This window comes from Mesoplodon bidens (genome assembly GCF_964165515.1).
Source record: "Mesoplodon bidens genome assembly, chromosome: 11".
Taxonomy (NCBI): domain Eukaryota; kingdom Metazoa; phylum Chordata; class Mammalia; order Artiodactyla; family Ziphiidae; genus Mesoplodon; species Mesoplodon bidens.
The window spans coordinates 50739092-50752637 of record NC_138167.1 but is presented as its reverse complement, the minus strand read 5'-3'; the positions used below and the strand labels follow the sequence as shown (position 1 = coordinate 50752637).

Sequence of the window (13546 nt, the reverse complement as noted above, 5' to 3'; positions counted from 1 at the left end):
TGAAAATATCTTCCTTTACTCCTATCATATTAACTTTATTACTTATAGACAGTTGGTCATTCCTAGCATTCAAGTCATTTACACTGTTGCTTTCCTGGGTTAGACACTCGATCGAAAGAAGGAAAGGAAACCAGTGATGCTGATTGAGCACCTACTGACTGCAGGCTCTGCTCTGGGTTTTCTTGCATCTCAGATTTGCAAACATCATCCCATTTAATACCCAAGGAGCAGGTATTATTATCCCCATTTATTTGTGGGGAAACTGAGGCCAGGAGCGCTCAAGATGACAATTATAGGTGGCAGTCCTAGGTCTTTTTTATATGTTACTTCAATCCTGAGTCTGTGCAACTCCAAAGGCCTTGCTTCTAATTTATCCTTAAATGTGGTGATTCTCATGTTTACTGAGTCTGTCTGGATGCCTCATTCTCTATGAGGCATTCCAAACTGGCCCATCCCAGGTCCGGAAAGCCTTCACCTCTGAGAACAACTGTGCATTTGATGCAGTTTGGCACTTACATGTCCAAAACAGTCATCTATTCCTATTTCTCAGCCTGGACAAAGCATACTTACAGAGCAGCAAATTTGTAATGCATGCTTTCCAGCATTGCAAAAAGAAAAAGAAGAGAAAGACATTTCAGTATAATAAAGTTAAAATTTTAACCCTAATGGCATGCCTTTGGGTTGTCTCCACAGTGTGGGCAAGCACAGATGGTATGCAGTATCAAGGCTCATAGCAAGGTGAATGATTCTCATCCAAATTAAACCTGTTGGTAACCAAACCTTCCTATCCCTGACGTCTGCTGTGCCACATATTTTTCTGATTGTAGTGTTACACAGTCAGCTCTCTGTATCCGCAGGTTCTGCATCCACAAATTCAACCAACCGTGGATCAAAAATATTCTCCCCCAAAATTTCCAGAAAGTTCCAAAAAGCAAAACTTGAATTTGCCACAAGCCAGCAACTATTTACATAGCATCTACGTTGCATTAGGTATTATAAGTAATCTAGAGATGACTTAAAGTATACAGGAGGATATGCTTAGGTTATATGCAAATACTATACCAGTTTATATAAGGGACTTGAGCATCCAGGGTTTGGGTAACTGCAGGGGTGCTGGAACCAATCACCCACAGATACCAAGGTATGACTGTAAGTGGTCCACTGTAGATATTTTGGAAAAAACAGAAAATTTCAAATAAAACAGAAATCACCCCTAATGCTACTGCTCAAAGATAAACCAAACATGAATACCTTAGTGTGCTTCTTTCCAGCCTTCTAAAAACGCAGAATTTTATATAGTTTAGAAATACAGTATCCTGTCTTTCCACCTAACTTGCCTCATAAGCATTCCGTAATATTTATTTTTCATTGTGGTAAAATATACAGAACATAAAATTGACCATTTTACCCAATTTCAAATGTACAATTCAGTGGCATTATATACATTCACCACTTTTCGTCTCCAGGACCTTTTCATCATCAGCATTGCTTATATTTAAAAATGCTTCACAAACCACATTTAATAGCTGCATAATATTCCACCAGACAGAATTGACGTGGAAGCCTTTGCTAGCAAACATTTCACAGATATTTATTTTGTCTTCACTGTGAGGTAGACTTTGTGGCTGAGTCCATGAGCAAAACATGGTTTTTGCCTCCAGGATCTTAAGTCTGGTGAAGAGGTTGTTCATCAGCAGGCAATTTGATTCCCATGGAGGGTGAGCACAGGGGCTGTGGAGGAGAGTTTAAGTCGAGGTACCATTTACATAATCATCCCTTGATTGTTGCAGATCTAACGTGTAGCAGATTATTTTGCTGTTATAAATAATACTGTGAGATTGTTGTAGGTATAAATATTTTTTCACATTTCAGATTACGTTATGAAGATTTTGAAAAGGGGACTTACTGGACTACTCATTGTAACAGGGCAATAAGTGGAACTGGTTATTGTCATTTCTCAAGGTCAGGGGCAGCCACCAAACGTTTTCATTTCCTGTTACACCTGATGAGCTCTACCAACTTTTTCATAAATGTGTGTCTTACTTGCATTTGGTAGGATTGTGTGAAGCATTGGGATTGGGTAAAGAGTGTATCCGACGAGGAAGAGCTAGGAAGGGCAGAGGCAAAGGGATTGTGGCCGAGGTCAACATTGTAGCACAGGGAACGTTCAAACTGTCCAGCTGTTTGTACTCATTTCAGAGGCCTTGGTTTGGCTCAGGCTTCAGGGCTGTGCTCCACGGGGCTCCTTTCTGTGAAATTCCAGACTTGTGCACTTGAAGCCCACTGTGCAATAAAAGTAGCCTATTAAAAAAAAAAAAAGTAACTTTATCATCTAAACAGAAACTTCTGGTCTTTTATCCAAGCTGCAAGAGACTTTTGGATATCGTACAATACTTCCCTGTTCAGACAACAGATGAAGATTCTGAGGCTTAGAAAAGTTAAGAAACATTCTGAAGAAAACCAGTTGGGTGGACAAAGAAGAGAGATTCAAACTCATTTCTCTTGATTTATCTGGCGGTCACCCCATTACCTGTCCCATGTTGTCTTAGCCTTTGTTCTTCTCTTTACAGGAATCCTTTTCTTCTTCCCACTTCTAAATTCCTTATTTTGTTCTCTGCTGTTTTCTTCTAAGATGTTACTCATTTTCAGTATTGAATATGTATATGTGCTGGCTAATATCTATCTACAGTTGTCATATTATGCTGGTGTGTTTGAGTTCCTTTAGTTGACTGATTTGTTTGACTGCTAACTCTCTCTTCATCTGGGCCTTGTTTATTGGAAAGTTTCTCTTGGCTCTGGCAAAACTAATCAGTTATGCCTTATTTTTCTCCCTTTGTGTTATTCCCTTTGGGTAATTCTGTGGGTTCTGTTTTTTTGTTTGTTTGTTTTGTTTTTGAATTAACTTTAAGAAGTAATATACCCTTCAATGAGATAGTAAATGTGGAAACCTGGTTCAGGGCCAAAGAGTAAGCAGTTTTTAAATAGATCATGTATGTTGAGAATAGGAATATTAACACGGATCTCTGATGTATTAATTTCATGATGTTTGATACATAAAGGTTAGTTGGTAAACCTTCTACCATGGGTACACGTGTATGTATTTATGTAAATGTGCATGTATTTTTTTTTATGTGTAGTAACTCTTCCTTCTAAGGTCAAGTTGACAAAAAGAAATAAAGTTAGCATTGCTTCCTGTTAGACAAAATGCCATTATCTTCAGTAGAGCTTCAGATGTATCTAATGACTCTAAATATAGTGCTGTGGGCCCTCTGATAATAACCAGAAAAAGGAACTTAAAAAGCCAGAGCGCCAAATGTGTTCTGAGGCTCTCAGCCCCAATATGAGGTGATTATTATGCAGTTGGAAAATCCTGTAGCTTAGATTCTAAACAATTTCTGGTAATCAATATCTCAAAATAATTCACAGAGTTATCAGGTCCTTTCATTTATGAGAGAAAGGAACAATTCCTCATTTATCTGAAGTCTTTTACGTTGGCAATTCCATCCTTAATTAAAAAGGCATTGGCATTTGCATTATGAAAATTGTTCTTCTGGATTTATATCTGAGTCTATTAATTTAGTGTTTCAAAACTGATTAGCCTTAACCCATATAGTTACTTTTATACAAAGGCAACTTAAAAATTGATTTTGGAGTATCTTGATTTTAAAGATCATTTCAGACATCTGATTTGCCTGTGTTGGTTCTCCTGTATTGATGTATTAAGTTCTGGAGAACTGAGGAATAAATGCAGTACATTCCACTCCAAAAAAAGCCATTATCATCCTCTCTTAATTTAAAGGACTTGAGAGCCCAAGGAGACATACCCTGCTTCTGCACCTCACACTTGTTCTCTCACTCATTTCCTTCTCTATTTTTCAGTGTGGAATAGTCATTATGATAGTAATAGCAATTATATTTTCTTAAGTGCTTACTGTCAGGCCATGTGTTACATCCAACTTTAGTATTCATAATAGCCCTATGAAGATAGGTAGTATGATGCTCATTTTATAGATTAGGAAGCTGAGACTCTTCCCAGTAGATTACATGATTAACCTCCTTTGATTAACCATTTGATTGATTCCCTGTTATTTCCCTGTCATTTCTCTGGTCCATTCTGCACGTCACTGCTGGTCCCATCTGTGTTCTATAATATTCCCTTGCAGAAACACCTTTAAATACTCCCCAGACTTCAGTCAGTCTACAGGTTGGCCCCCATTGCTTTAACTTTATATCCCACAACCTCCTTACAAGAACCTGCACCACAGACCCCAAGGTGAGCATACTGTGTACTTTCCCCCACTGTTCCCCCGACCCAGCTCTGGCAGATGCCTACTATGTGCCATGCACTCTGTTAGGATCTTAGGTACGTAGTTCTTGCCTTTAAAACTTTATACTCAGTGGCAAGGCAGACCTGGATATATTACCTCTCCTTAGCCTTTATGTGTCTAATACCAGGTTGGTTTAGAGCTCTTGCCCTTGTTGAAACTTTCCCTAACCATTCAAGGCAAAAGTGAGTCTGCCCTCCTCAGAACGTGGCCTGAACTGACTGTAGCAAATGCTTAGCTTCAAGTTTTGATCTTCTTTTCATGTGCCTGGATCTTAGCCCACTTCTGCGTTATAGAATCTGTAGGTAAAGTCTGTGGCTTTAATATCTCTTTTATCACTAAACTCTAATTTTTTTTTTTGCGGTACGCGGGCCTCTTACTGTTGTGGCCTCCCCCGTTGCGGAGCACAGGCTCCGGACGCACAGGCTCAGCGGCCATGGCTCACGGGCCCAGCCGCTCCGCGGCATGTGGGATCTTCCCAGACCGGGGCACGAACCCGTGTCCCCTGGATCGGCAGGCGGACTCTCAACCACTGCTCCACCGGGGAAGCCCAACTCTAATTTTTAAAGGGAGGATTGATTAATTTATTAAAATCTGTATAATTTCATAAAGATATTTTAGCCTAGGAATATCATACTTTTAATATATTGCACTGTGACCTGAGACCACATGTATTAAGCTATAAAAAAAATTAGGTGGGTGCAGAAATACGGCATTTTGTTTTGTTTTTTGAATTTTTTACAAACCCTGGTACCAAATCTTTTATTTTTTAAATTGATTAATAATATTACAGTTACACCTTCTTTTTCATTAGCTATCAGCACAAGAAGAAAGCCTTTTGAGTATAAGCCAAGCCTTTAAAGGACACTAATAACATATCTTGAGCTCTATTCCTTTGAGTTATGGGATTTGTTAAGTAAAAGGTAAGTGGCATAAGCAGACTGAGTCCTGACTGAGATAGGAAACCTCTTCTAGTGCTGGCCCAAGTCACTAAATTGGGTTACCCTGATCTAGTCAGAAGCATCATGTGCCCCAACTTATTCACATGCCAGATGAGGCCATCTTCATCACAGCACACATAGCGGGGTTTTGACCCACTGAAGACTTTTGGGCACCTGTCTCCATGTTATGTTAGTTTGAATTTCACCCATCTATTTATGTATATACAGGCATCCCTGGGAGATACTGTGGGTTTGACTCCAGACCACCATGATGAAGCAAATATTGCAACAAAGCAAACATTGCAGTAAAGCGAGTCACAAATTTTTTGGTTTCCCAGTGCATATAAAAGTTAAGTTTACATTATACTGTAGTCTATTAAGTGTATAATAGCATTATGTCTAAAAAAACAAGGTACATACCTTCATTTGAAAATATTTTATTGCTAAAAAATGCTATAACCATTATCTGAGCCTTCAGCAAGTCTTCATCTTTTTGCTGATGGAAGGTCTTGATGTTGACGGCTGCTGACTGATCAGGGTGGTGGCTGCTGTGGCATTTTCTTACCATAACAGCAATGACATTTGCCACATTGCTTGACTCTTCCTTTTACTTACTAACTGGCCTAGTTTCAATATTGTGGTGTCTCAGGGAACAGGGAGGCCCGGGGAGAAGGAACAGCTGGTTGATGGAGCAGTCAGAGCACACACAATATTTATCAGTTAAGTTCGCTGTCTTATGTGGGTGCAGTTCGTGGCACCCCAAAGCAATTACAATGATAACACTAAAGATGACTGATCATAGATCACTGTAGCAAATATAACAATAATGAAATAGTTTAAAATATTGTGAGAATTACCAAAATGTGACACAGAGACATGAAGTGACCAAATGCTGTTGGAAAAATGGTGCCAATAGACTTGCTCGATGCAGAGTTGCCATAAGCCTTCAATTTGTAAAAAACACGGTATCCACAAAGTGCAGTAGAAGTGCAATAAAATGAGGAATGCCTGTACTGTGTTAGTGTACTAGGGCTTCCATATAAAATACCAGACTGGGAGGGTTAAACGACAGTATTTATTTTCTCACCGTTCTGCAGCCTGGAAGTCCAAGGTCAGGGTGTCAACAGATTTGGTTTCTTCTGAGGCCTCTCTCCTTGGCTTGTGGACACCACCTTCCTGCTGCGTCCTCACATGGTCTTTCCTCTGTGTGTGAACATCCTGAGGTCTCTCTGTGTGTCCATACTTCCTCCTCTTCTAAGGGCTCCAATCAGATTGGATTAGGGCCCACTCTAACAGCCTCATTTTATCTCATCAGCTCTTCAGAGGCCCGTCTCCAAATATAGTCACATTCTGAGGTACCAGGAGTTAGGGCTTCTCCATATGAATTTTGAGGAGACATAGTTCAGCCCATAATATCTATTTAAAATAACATTCATTTGTTTTAAATTATATGTAGAGAGACTAGTACAAAGAAGAAACCAAAAATAGCCTTCCTAGTTAATGCCTATTATTTAACAGCAGTGGGGTGGTACGTACTTGAAAAGATAATTCAGACTGTATTGAGGGTATAAAAGGAAGAATGACACTCTCCTAGTCCCCTTCTCCTACACTAAGGCAGCTTCTTTAAATACATTTACATGCATGTTTACATACTCTGTTTAGCTCTAAACAGAGTCCAGGAGCCTTTTTTCCTCCTGTCTTCATGTATTCTACGAAATACATATCTCTGGGTCTGCACATGCTCTGGACTGGCCTTCTTTTAAATGGCTACATAGTATTCCATTGTGTATGTACGAGATTTTAATTTAACTAGTCACGTATTAATGGGCATTTAGATTGTTTCCAGCCTCCTCAGCCCCCCACCAGCATTATAAACTATGGAGATGCATTTCTTTTTAATACCCATTATGGAAAGAATAGTAATGGGCCACCTAATAAAAATAACTGGCGTCCGATTTTGGTGACGACAGCCGTTGTTTTTCACCTTCCTGTCTCTTGGTTTGTGCTGGAGTTGTTGTTGTGAAAGGTGTTTGTCTTTCTTGCCCTCCAGTCCCTGACCGTATGCCAGTACCTCTCCTTCCTGCATAATGTGAAGGAAGGGCCTCCCTGGGCGGCCTTAGGTCAGTCATCTCTGTACAGCGGTCCTTCCTCCTCAGGAAGAAAGGCTCTCCAAATCAGCAGGCATAGACTATTTTTAGTTAAGCAAAATCGTTTTTCTTGTAAGCATTGCTGTTTCTTTGTCCACACCGACATATGCATCATTTCTGGCTGCTTCGACCCTTCGGAGAGGGGCAAGCTTTCTAATGGCATGCGAGCATTCTTACCGCTAATCAAGATTTACAGCTGAGACCAGGACGCCCAGCCGCTCATTGGATTTGCAGACCCCCTAAGCTAACAGCAGCAGCTCCAAGATTAAGTGCAGTGCAGGGGCCCCGGCCTTGTTGTCCAGGCGGTTTCTCCTTCCCCAGGCCCAGCCTCTTAGTCACAGGTATCATCTGGCGTTGTTTTATAAGCTGCGTCACCATGCAGATGTTCTTTTCTGAAGAATTACTTTCATTTCTGACTCATTTCAGGAAATGAGGCAGTCGATCAGAGGTGTTCTTCGTTTCCAGACCTCCGGAGAGTTCATTTTCTCCTGGGATTTCTAACCACATGTGGGCAGTGCTTTATTTACCCAGATGTGAGAAATAACAGTAATGAACAGCCCTCATCTTAAGGAGCCCTTACTTCCCTGAAGAATCCCATGTGAGGGCCCAGAGGTGGCTTATGCTCTTATTAACGTAAATATTTCTGAGGCTTTGGTTTCATGATGCTTGTAGACATGCTGTGTGAGACATGAGTTTGGTGCAGGCAAAATATAATTTAGCAACAGATTTAAAAGGTAGTCTGGAGTGTTTCTAATTACTGTTTGTTTAGTTCACCATTGCCTAATAAGGGGATTTAAGTAACCTTGGGGGTAGGGAATATAATGTTCATATTACAGTCAACCATGCAAATCATATTCTAAGTATTGCAGAGAACACACCATGGAGTCACTTTATAGATGTAGTCCTTGGAATTTTGAATTTAGAACTGAGAGCATTTTGGAGTGGACATTTTCTACCTGTCATGCATCAACATGAATTATGCACATGTCCAAAATCAACCCTACTGTGTGTTACAACTCTATATAAAATCCATCGGGGGCTTTTGGCACACAGTTCTCTTTTTAATTTGACATAAGAATTCTCATTCTTATGGGAGAAACTGTCTTCTCTTTCCTTCCTTTTCCCATCTTTCATTGGCCATATAGGAAACTGAAGTCGTGAGAGGGCCTAGAACAGTGGTTCTCAATCTGGCCTGCACCACAGAATCAGCCTGGGAACTTTCAAAAATACCGATGCCTGGGTCCCACCTCCCCAGAGAGTCTCGCCTAATTGTTGGGAATGCAGCCTGCACTGGGAGGATGTTATTGTGACTAAGGGTTGAGAACCATAGGCTTGAGAGCTGTTCTCAGCCTGGGCTGCAGGCTAGCATCACCTAGGAAGCTATTGCCCAAAACACTGCTGCCCCACCAATTAAAACCACATTCTGGGGGGAAGGATCCAGGATTTTTAGAAAGATCCCAGATGATTTCTGATGCACAGCAAGGGTTAAGGTCAACTGACATAATCTAACCATTGCATATCATAGATAAGGAAAAGGAGAACTAGAAAGGTCAAATGGCTTGCTCAAGGTCGGATCCTGGTTGTTGCAAAAGCAGGTCTGGAACTCAGGTCTGATGTCTCTGACTGGTCTTTCTGCTGCCTACCTGGCCCCCTTATATTTGTTTGTTATATTTATTGATGCCTCCTCATCCTTCAGGTGATGTTCCTGCCTCCAAGAGGCCTTTAATGGCTCCTGCCACTCTCCCATCCGGCCTGGGTAAGATGTCCTTCCTTTATATTTGAACCACCTTCCTTCCCCTTCCCCTTGGACTGTCAGCTCTAGAAGGACAAGGTCCATATTCTTTCAGTAACTTGCTGGCATGTAATGGGGACCTAGATAATGTTTGTTGAATTGAAATTCCCTAACTTTTTATTCACCAATTAGCCCACATGGATTGCTAAAAATAATCCACTCCTTTTGAAAGTAGCTTCTGAGAGCAAATGTTACTGTTACCTGTTGACCGCCCACTGTGCTGTGGGTCAAGATCTCATGCACAAGGAATTCCCACCCTTGCCTTCCAGGAGAGAGAGAGTTGAGGGGGGAAAAAAACGTTTGTCAAGGGGATTTTGATGACAAAATAATGAAAGCAAGATTTCTGTGACTTTACACGTTGCTCAGGGTATTTATAATATCCAGGGACTTCCGAATAACATACTTACAAGTGTATGTGGCGTCAGTGAAAGGGGGCATGTGGCATTATCTTAAGACAAAATGAAAATGCTCTTTCATAAAAATGTTTTAAGGACTAAATTATTTCCTTTATCATAATGCATATATAACTGAGCAACCACATCCACTAGCATAGCTGAATTAAATCCTTTGGCTTCTCAGGATTAATATGTTAACGTCTTTTCAACTGAGTAAAAAACTATTGGGGAGATCAAGATGGCGGAGTAGGAGGATGTAGAACTCACCTCCCCCTGTAAGCACATCAAAAATTACATCTACACATAGGACAACTCACAAAAAACCAACCAGACAGTGGCAGAAGATCTCTTAAATGACCAAAGCTGAAAGAAAGATCCCATGTAACTGAGTAGGACCAAAAAAAAAAAAAAATAAGGCATCAGAATGGGACCAGCACCCCTGGGGGGATCTGTAAAGGAGGGTGTGTCCACACAGGCAGGCCCTTGCTGTATGAAACTCCCCTGTCTGCTGGGAGGCCCACTGGGACAGATAGGGAGCTGGAGGGGCCTGGACTCTGCTCATGAGGCATGTGTACATGCTGGCTTGCTAGCAATCAGAGTAGAGAGAGACCAGCCCTGATGCTGACTACCACCACCTTGCTGCACTTCCAAGCCTGAAATGCACGCCGGGCAGGGCTGCTAGTATGTGCTAAAGTGCTGAAACTGCAGTGAAGGGACCTTGGGAGAGGACTTGGTCTAGCTGCTTGGAGACAGGCTGGAGGGCCTGAAGTGTGGTCCATTGTTAGTGCATGTAGGGTGGGATGTGGGTCCACCAATGGAACACATAGATTGGAAGTGAGGGGTTGGAAAAAGATTTTTCATGCAAATGGAAACTACAAGAAAGCAGGGGTGGCAATACTCATATCAGACAAAGTAGACTTTAGAACAAAGTTCATAAAGAAAGACAAAGAAGGACACTGTATAATGATAAAGGGGTCAATACAAGAAGAGGATATTACACTCGTTAACACATGCACCCAATATGGGAGCACCTAAATATATAAAATAAATACTAACAGACATAGAGGGAGAAATTGACAGGAATACAGTTATAGTTGGAGACTTTTAATACCCCTCTGACATCAATGGACAGATCTCTAAGACCAAATCAATACAGCAACAGAGACATTAAATGATACAATGGAACAATTGGAGTTACTTGATATTTACAGGGCACTACATCCCCAAAACCCAGAATACACATTCTTTTCAAATGCACATGAAACATTGTCTAGGATGGACCACACACTAGGACACAAAATAAGCCTCAACAAATTTAAGAGGATAGAAATTATTTCAAGCATCTTTTCTGACCACAGAATGGTCAGAATTCAGAACAGAATGAAACTAGAAATCAACCACAGAAATAAAAACACAAGGGGCTTCCCTGGTGGCGCAGTGGTTGAGAGTCTGCCTGCCAATGCAGGGGACATGGGTTTGAGCCCTGGTCTGGGAGGATCCCACATGCCGCGGAGTGGCTGGGCCTGTGAGCCACAACTACCGAGCCTGCGCGTCTGGAGCCTGTGCTCCCCAACAAGAGAGGCCGTGACAGTGAGAGGCCCACGCACCGCGATGAAGAGTGGCCCCCGCTCACTGCAACTGGAGAAAGCCCTCGCACAGAAACGAAGACCTAACACAGCCAAATAAATAAATAATTAATTTAATAATTAATTTTAAAAAAACCATGAAAAAAATGATCACATGGAGACTAAATAACATGCTCCAAAAAAGCAGTGGGTCAACAATGCAATTAAAGAGGGAATCAGAAAATACTTCAAGAGAAATGGCAATGAAAACGCAGCCTTACAAAATCTATACGATGTAGCAAAAGCAGTTCTAAGAGTGACATTCATTAGCAATACAGGCCTTCCTTAAGAAACAAGAAGAATCTCAAACAGCCTAACCTACCACCTAAAAGAACTAGAAAAAGTAGAACAAACAAAACCCAAGGTTAGCAGAAGGAAGGAAATAATAAAGATCAGAGAGGAAATAACTAAAACAGAGATCAAGGAAACAATAGAAAAATCAATAAAACCAAGAGCTGTTTTTTTGAAAACTAAACAAAATCAACAAACCTCTAGCCAGGATCACCAAGAAGAAAAGAGAGAGGACCCAAATAAACAAAATAAGAAATGAAAGAGGAGAAATAAAAACCAATACCACAGAAATACAAAAAATAATAAGAAAATACTATGAACAAATTGGACAACCTAGAAGAAAGGGACAAGTTTCTAGAAATATATAGCCTGTCAAAATTGAGTCAAGAAGAAACACATAATTTGAACAGACCAATCACTAGAAGTGAAATAGAATCTGTAATTTAAAAAAAACCCAAAACTCCCTGCAAACAAAAGTATAGGACTGAAAGCCTTCACTGAGGAATTCTGCCAAATATACAAAGAAGAACGTATCCCAGTCCTTCTCAAACTATTCCAAAAGATTAAAGAAGAGAGAACACTCCCAAATTCATCTATGAAACCACTATCACCCTGATACCAAAGCCAGACAAAGACATTACAAAAAAAGAAAATTACAGGACAATATCTTTGATGAATATAGATGTAAAAATCCCCAACAAAATATTACCAAACTGAATGCAGTAATGCATAAAAAGGATCATACATCATGATCAAATTGGATTCATTCCAGGGTAGCATGGATGGTTCAACGTACACGAATCAATCAATGTGGTATACCACATTAACAAAAGAAAAGACAAAAATCATATGATCATCTCAATAGATGCAAGAAAAGCATTTGATAAAATTCAACATCGCTTCATGATAAAAACTCTTACCAAAGTGGGTACAGAGGGAACATATCTCAACATAGTAAAAGTCATTTATGACAGACCCACAGCCAACATAATACCTAATAGTGAAAGCTGAAAGCCTTTCTCCCAAATTCAGGAACAAGACAAGGATGCCCACTCTCACCCTTTCTATTTAACATAGTATTGGAAGTTCTAGCCACAGCAATCAGACAAGCAAAAGAAATAAAAGGTATCCAGATTGGAAGAGAAGAGGTGAAATCGTTATTTGCAGATGACGTGATACTCTATATAGAGAAGCCTAAAGATGCCACACAAAACCTATTAGAACTGATAAATGAATTCAGCAAGGTAGCAGGATTCAAGATTAATATACAGAAATCTGTTGCATTTCTTTACACTTACAAAATATCAGAAAGAGAAAGTGAAAAAATGATCCCATTTAAAATCACACTGGGGAAAAAAACAAAAACAACAAAAAACTATGAATAAACTTAACCAAGGAGGTGAAAGACCTATATGCTGAAAACTATGAAACATTGATAAAGGAAGTTGAAGGTGATTTAAAGAAATGGAAAGGTATCCCATGCTCTTGGATTGGAAGATTTAACATTGTTAAAATGGCCATACTACCCTCAGCAATCTACAGATTTAATGTGATTCCTATTAAAATCCCATGACATTTTTCACAGACCTAGAACAAATAATTCTAAAATTTATATGGAACCACAAATGACCCAGCATTGCCAAAGCAATACTGAAGAAAAAGAACAAAGCTGGAGGCATAACACGCTCCCCCACCCAGACTTTAGACAGTACTACAAAGCTACAGTAATCAAAACAGGGTGGTATTGGCACAGAAACACACATGAGAACCAATGGAACAGAATAGAGAGCCCATAAATAAACCCGCACGCCCACAGTCAATTAATCTACACCAAAGGTGGCAAGGATATACGTTGGAGAAAAGACAATCTCTTCAGCAAGTGGTGTTGGGAAAGCTGGACAGCTACATGCAAATCAGTAAAATTAGAGCACTCCCTCACACCATATTACAAAAATAAACTCAAAATGGCTTAAAGACCTAAATATAAGACATGACACCACAAAACTCCTAGAAGAGAACATAGGTGAAAC

The 13546-nt window shown here is 40.2% G+C and overlaps 1 protein-coding gene across 2 annotated transcripts in view; it reads left to right on the top strand.

The window, feature by feature from the left end:
* ANO6 (anoctamin 6) overlaps nt 1–13546 on the top strand; it is a 218840-nt gene that overhangs the window by 39514 nt on the left and 165780 nt on the right. The window contains exon 2 of one of the 2 annotated variants that reach the window (XM_081249034.1): nt 9110–9169. The exons of the other annotated variant lie outside the window; for it this stretch is intronic. Coding sequence (XP_081105160.1) covers nt 9110–9169 — 60 coding nt within the window. The remainder of the gene's footprint in view (nt 1–9109; nt 9170–13546) is intronic. 2 annotated transcript variants of the gene reach the window in all.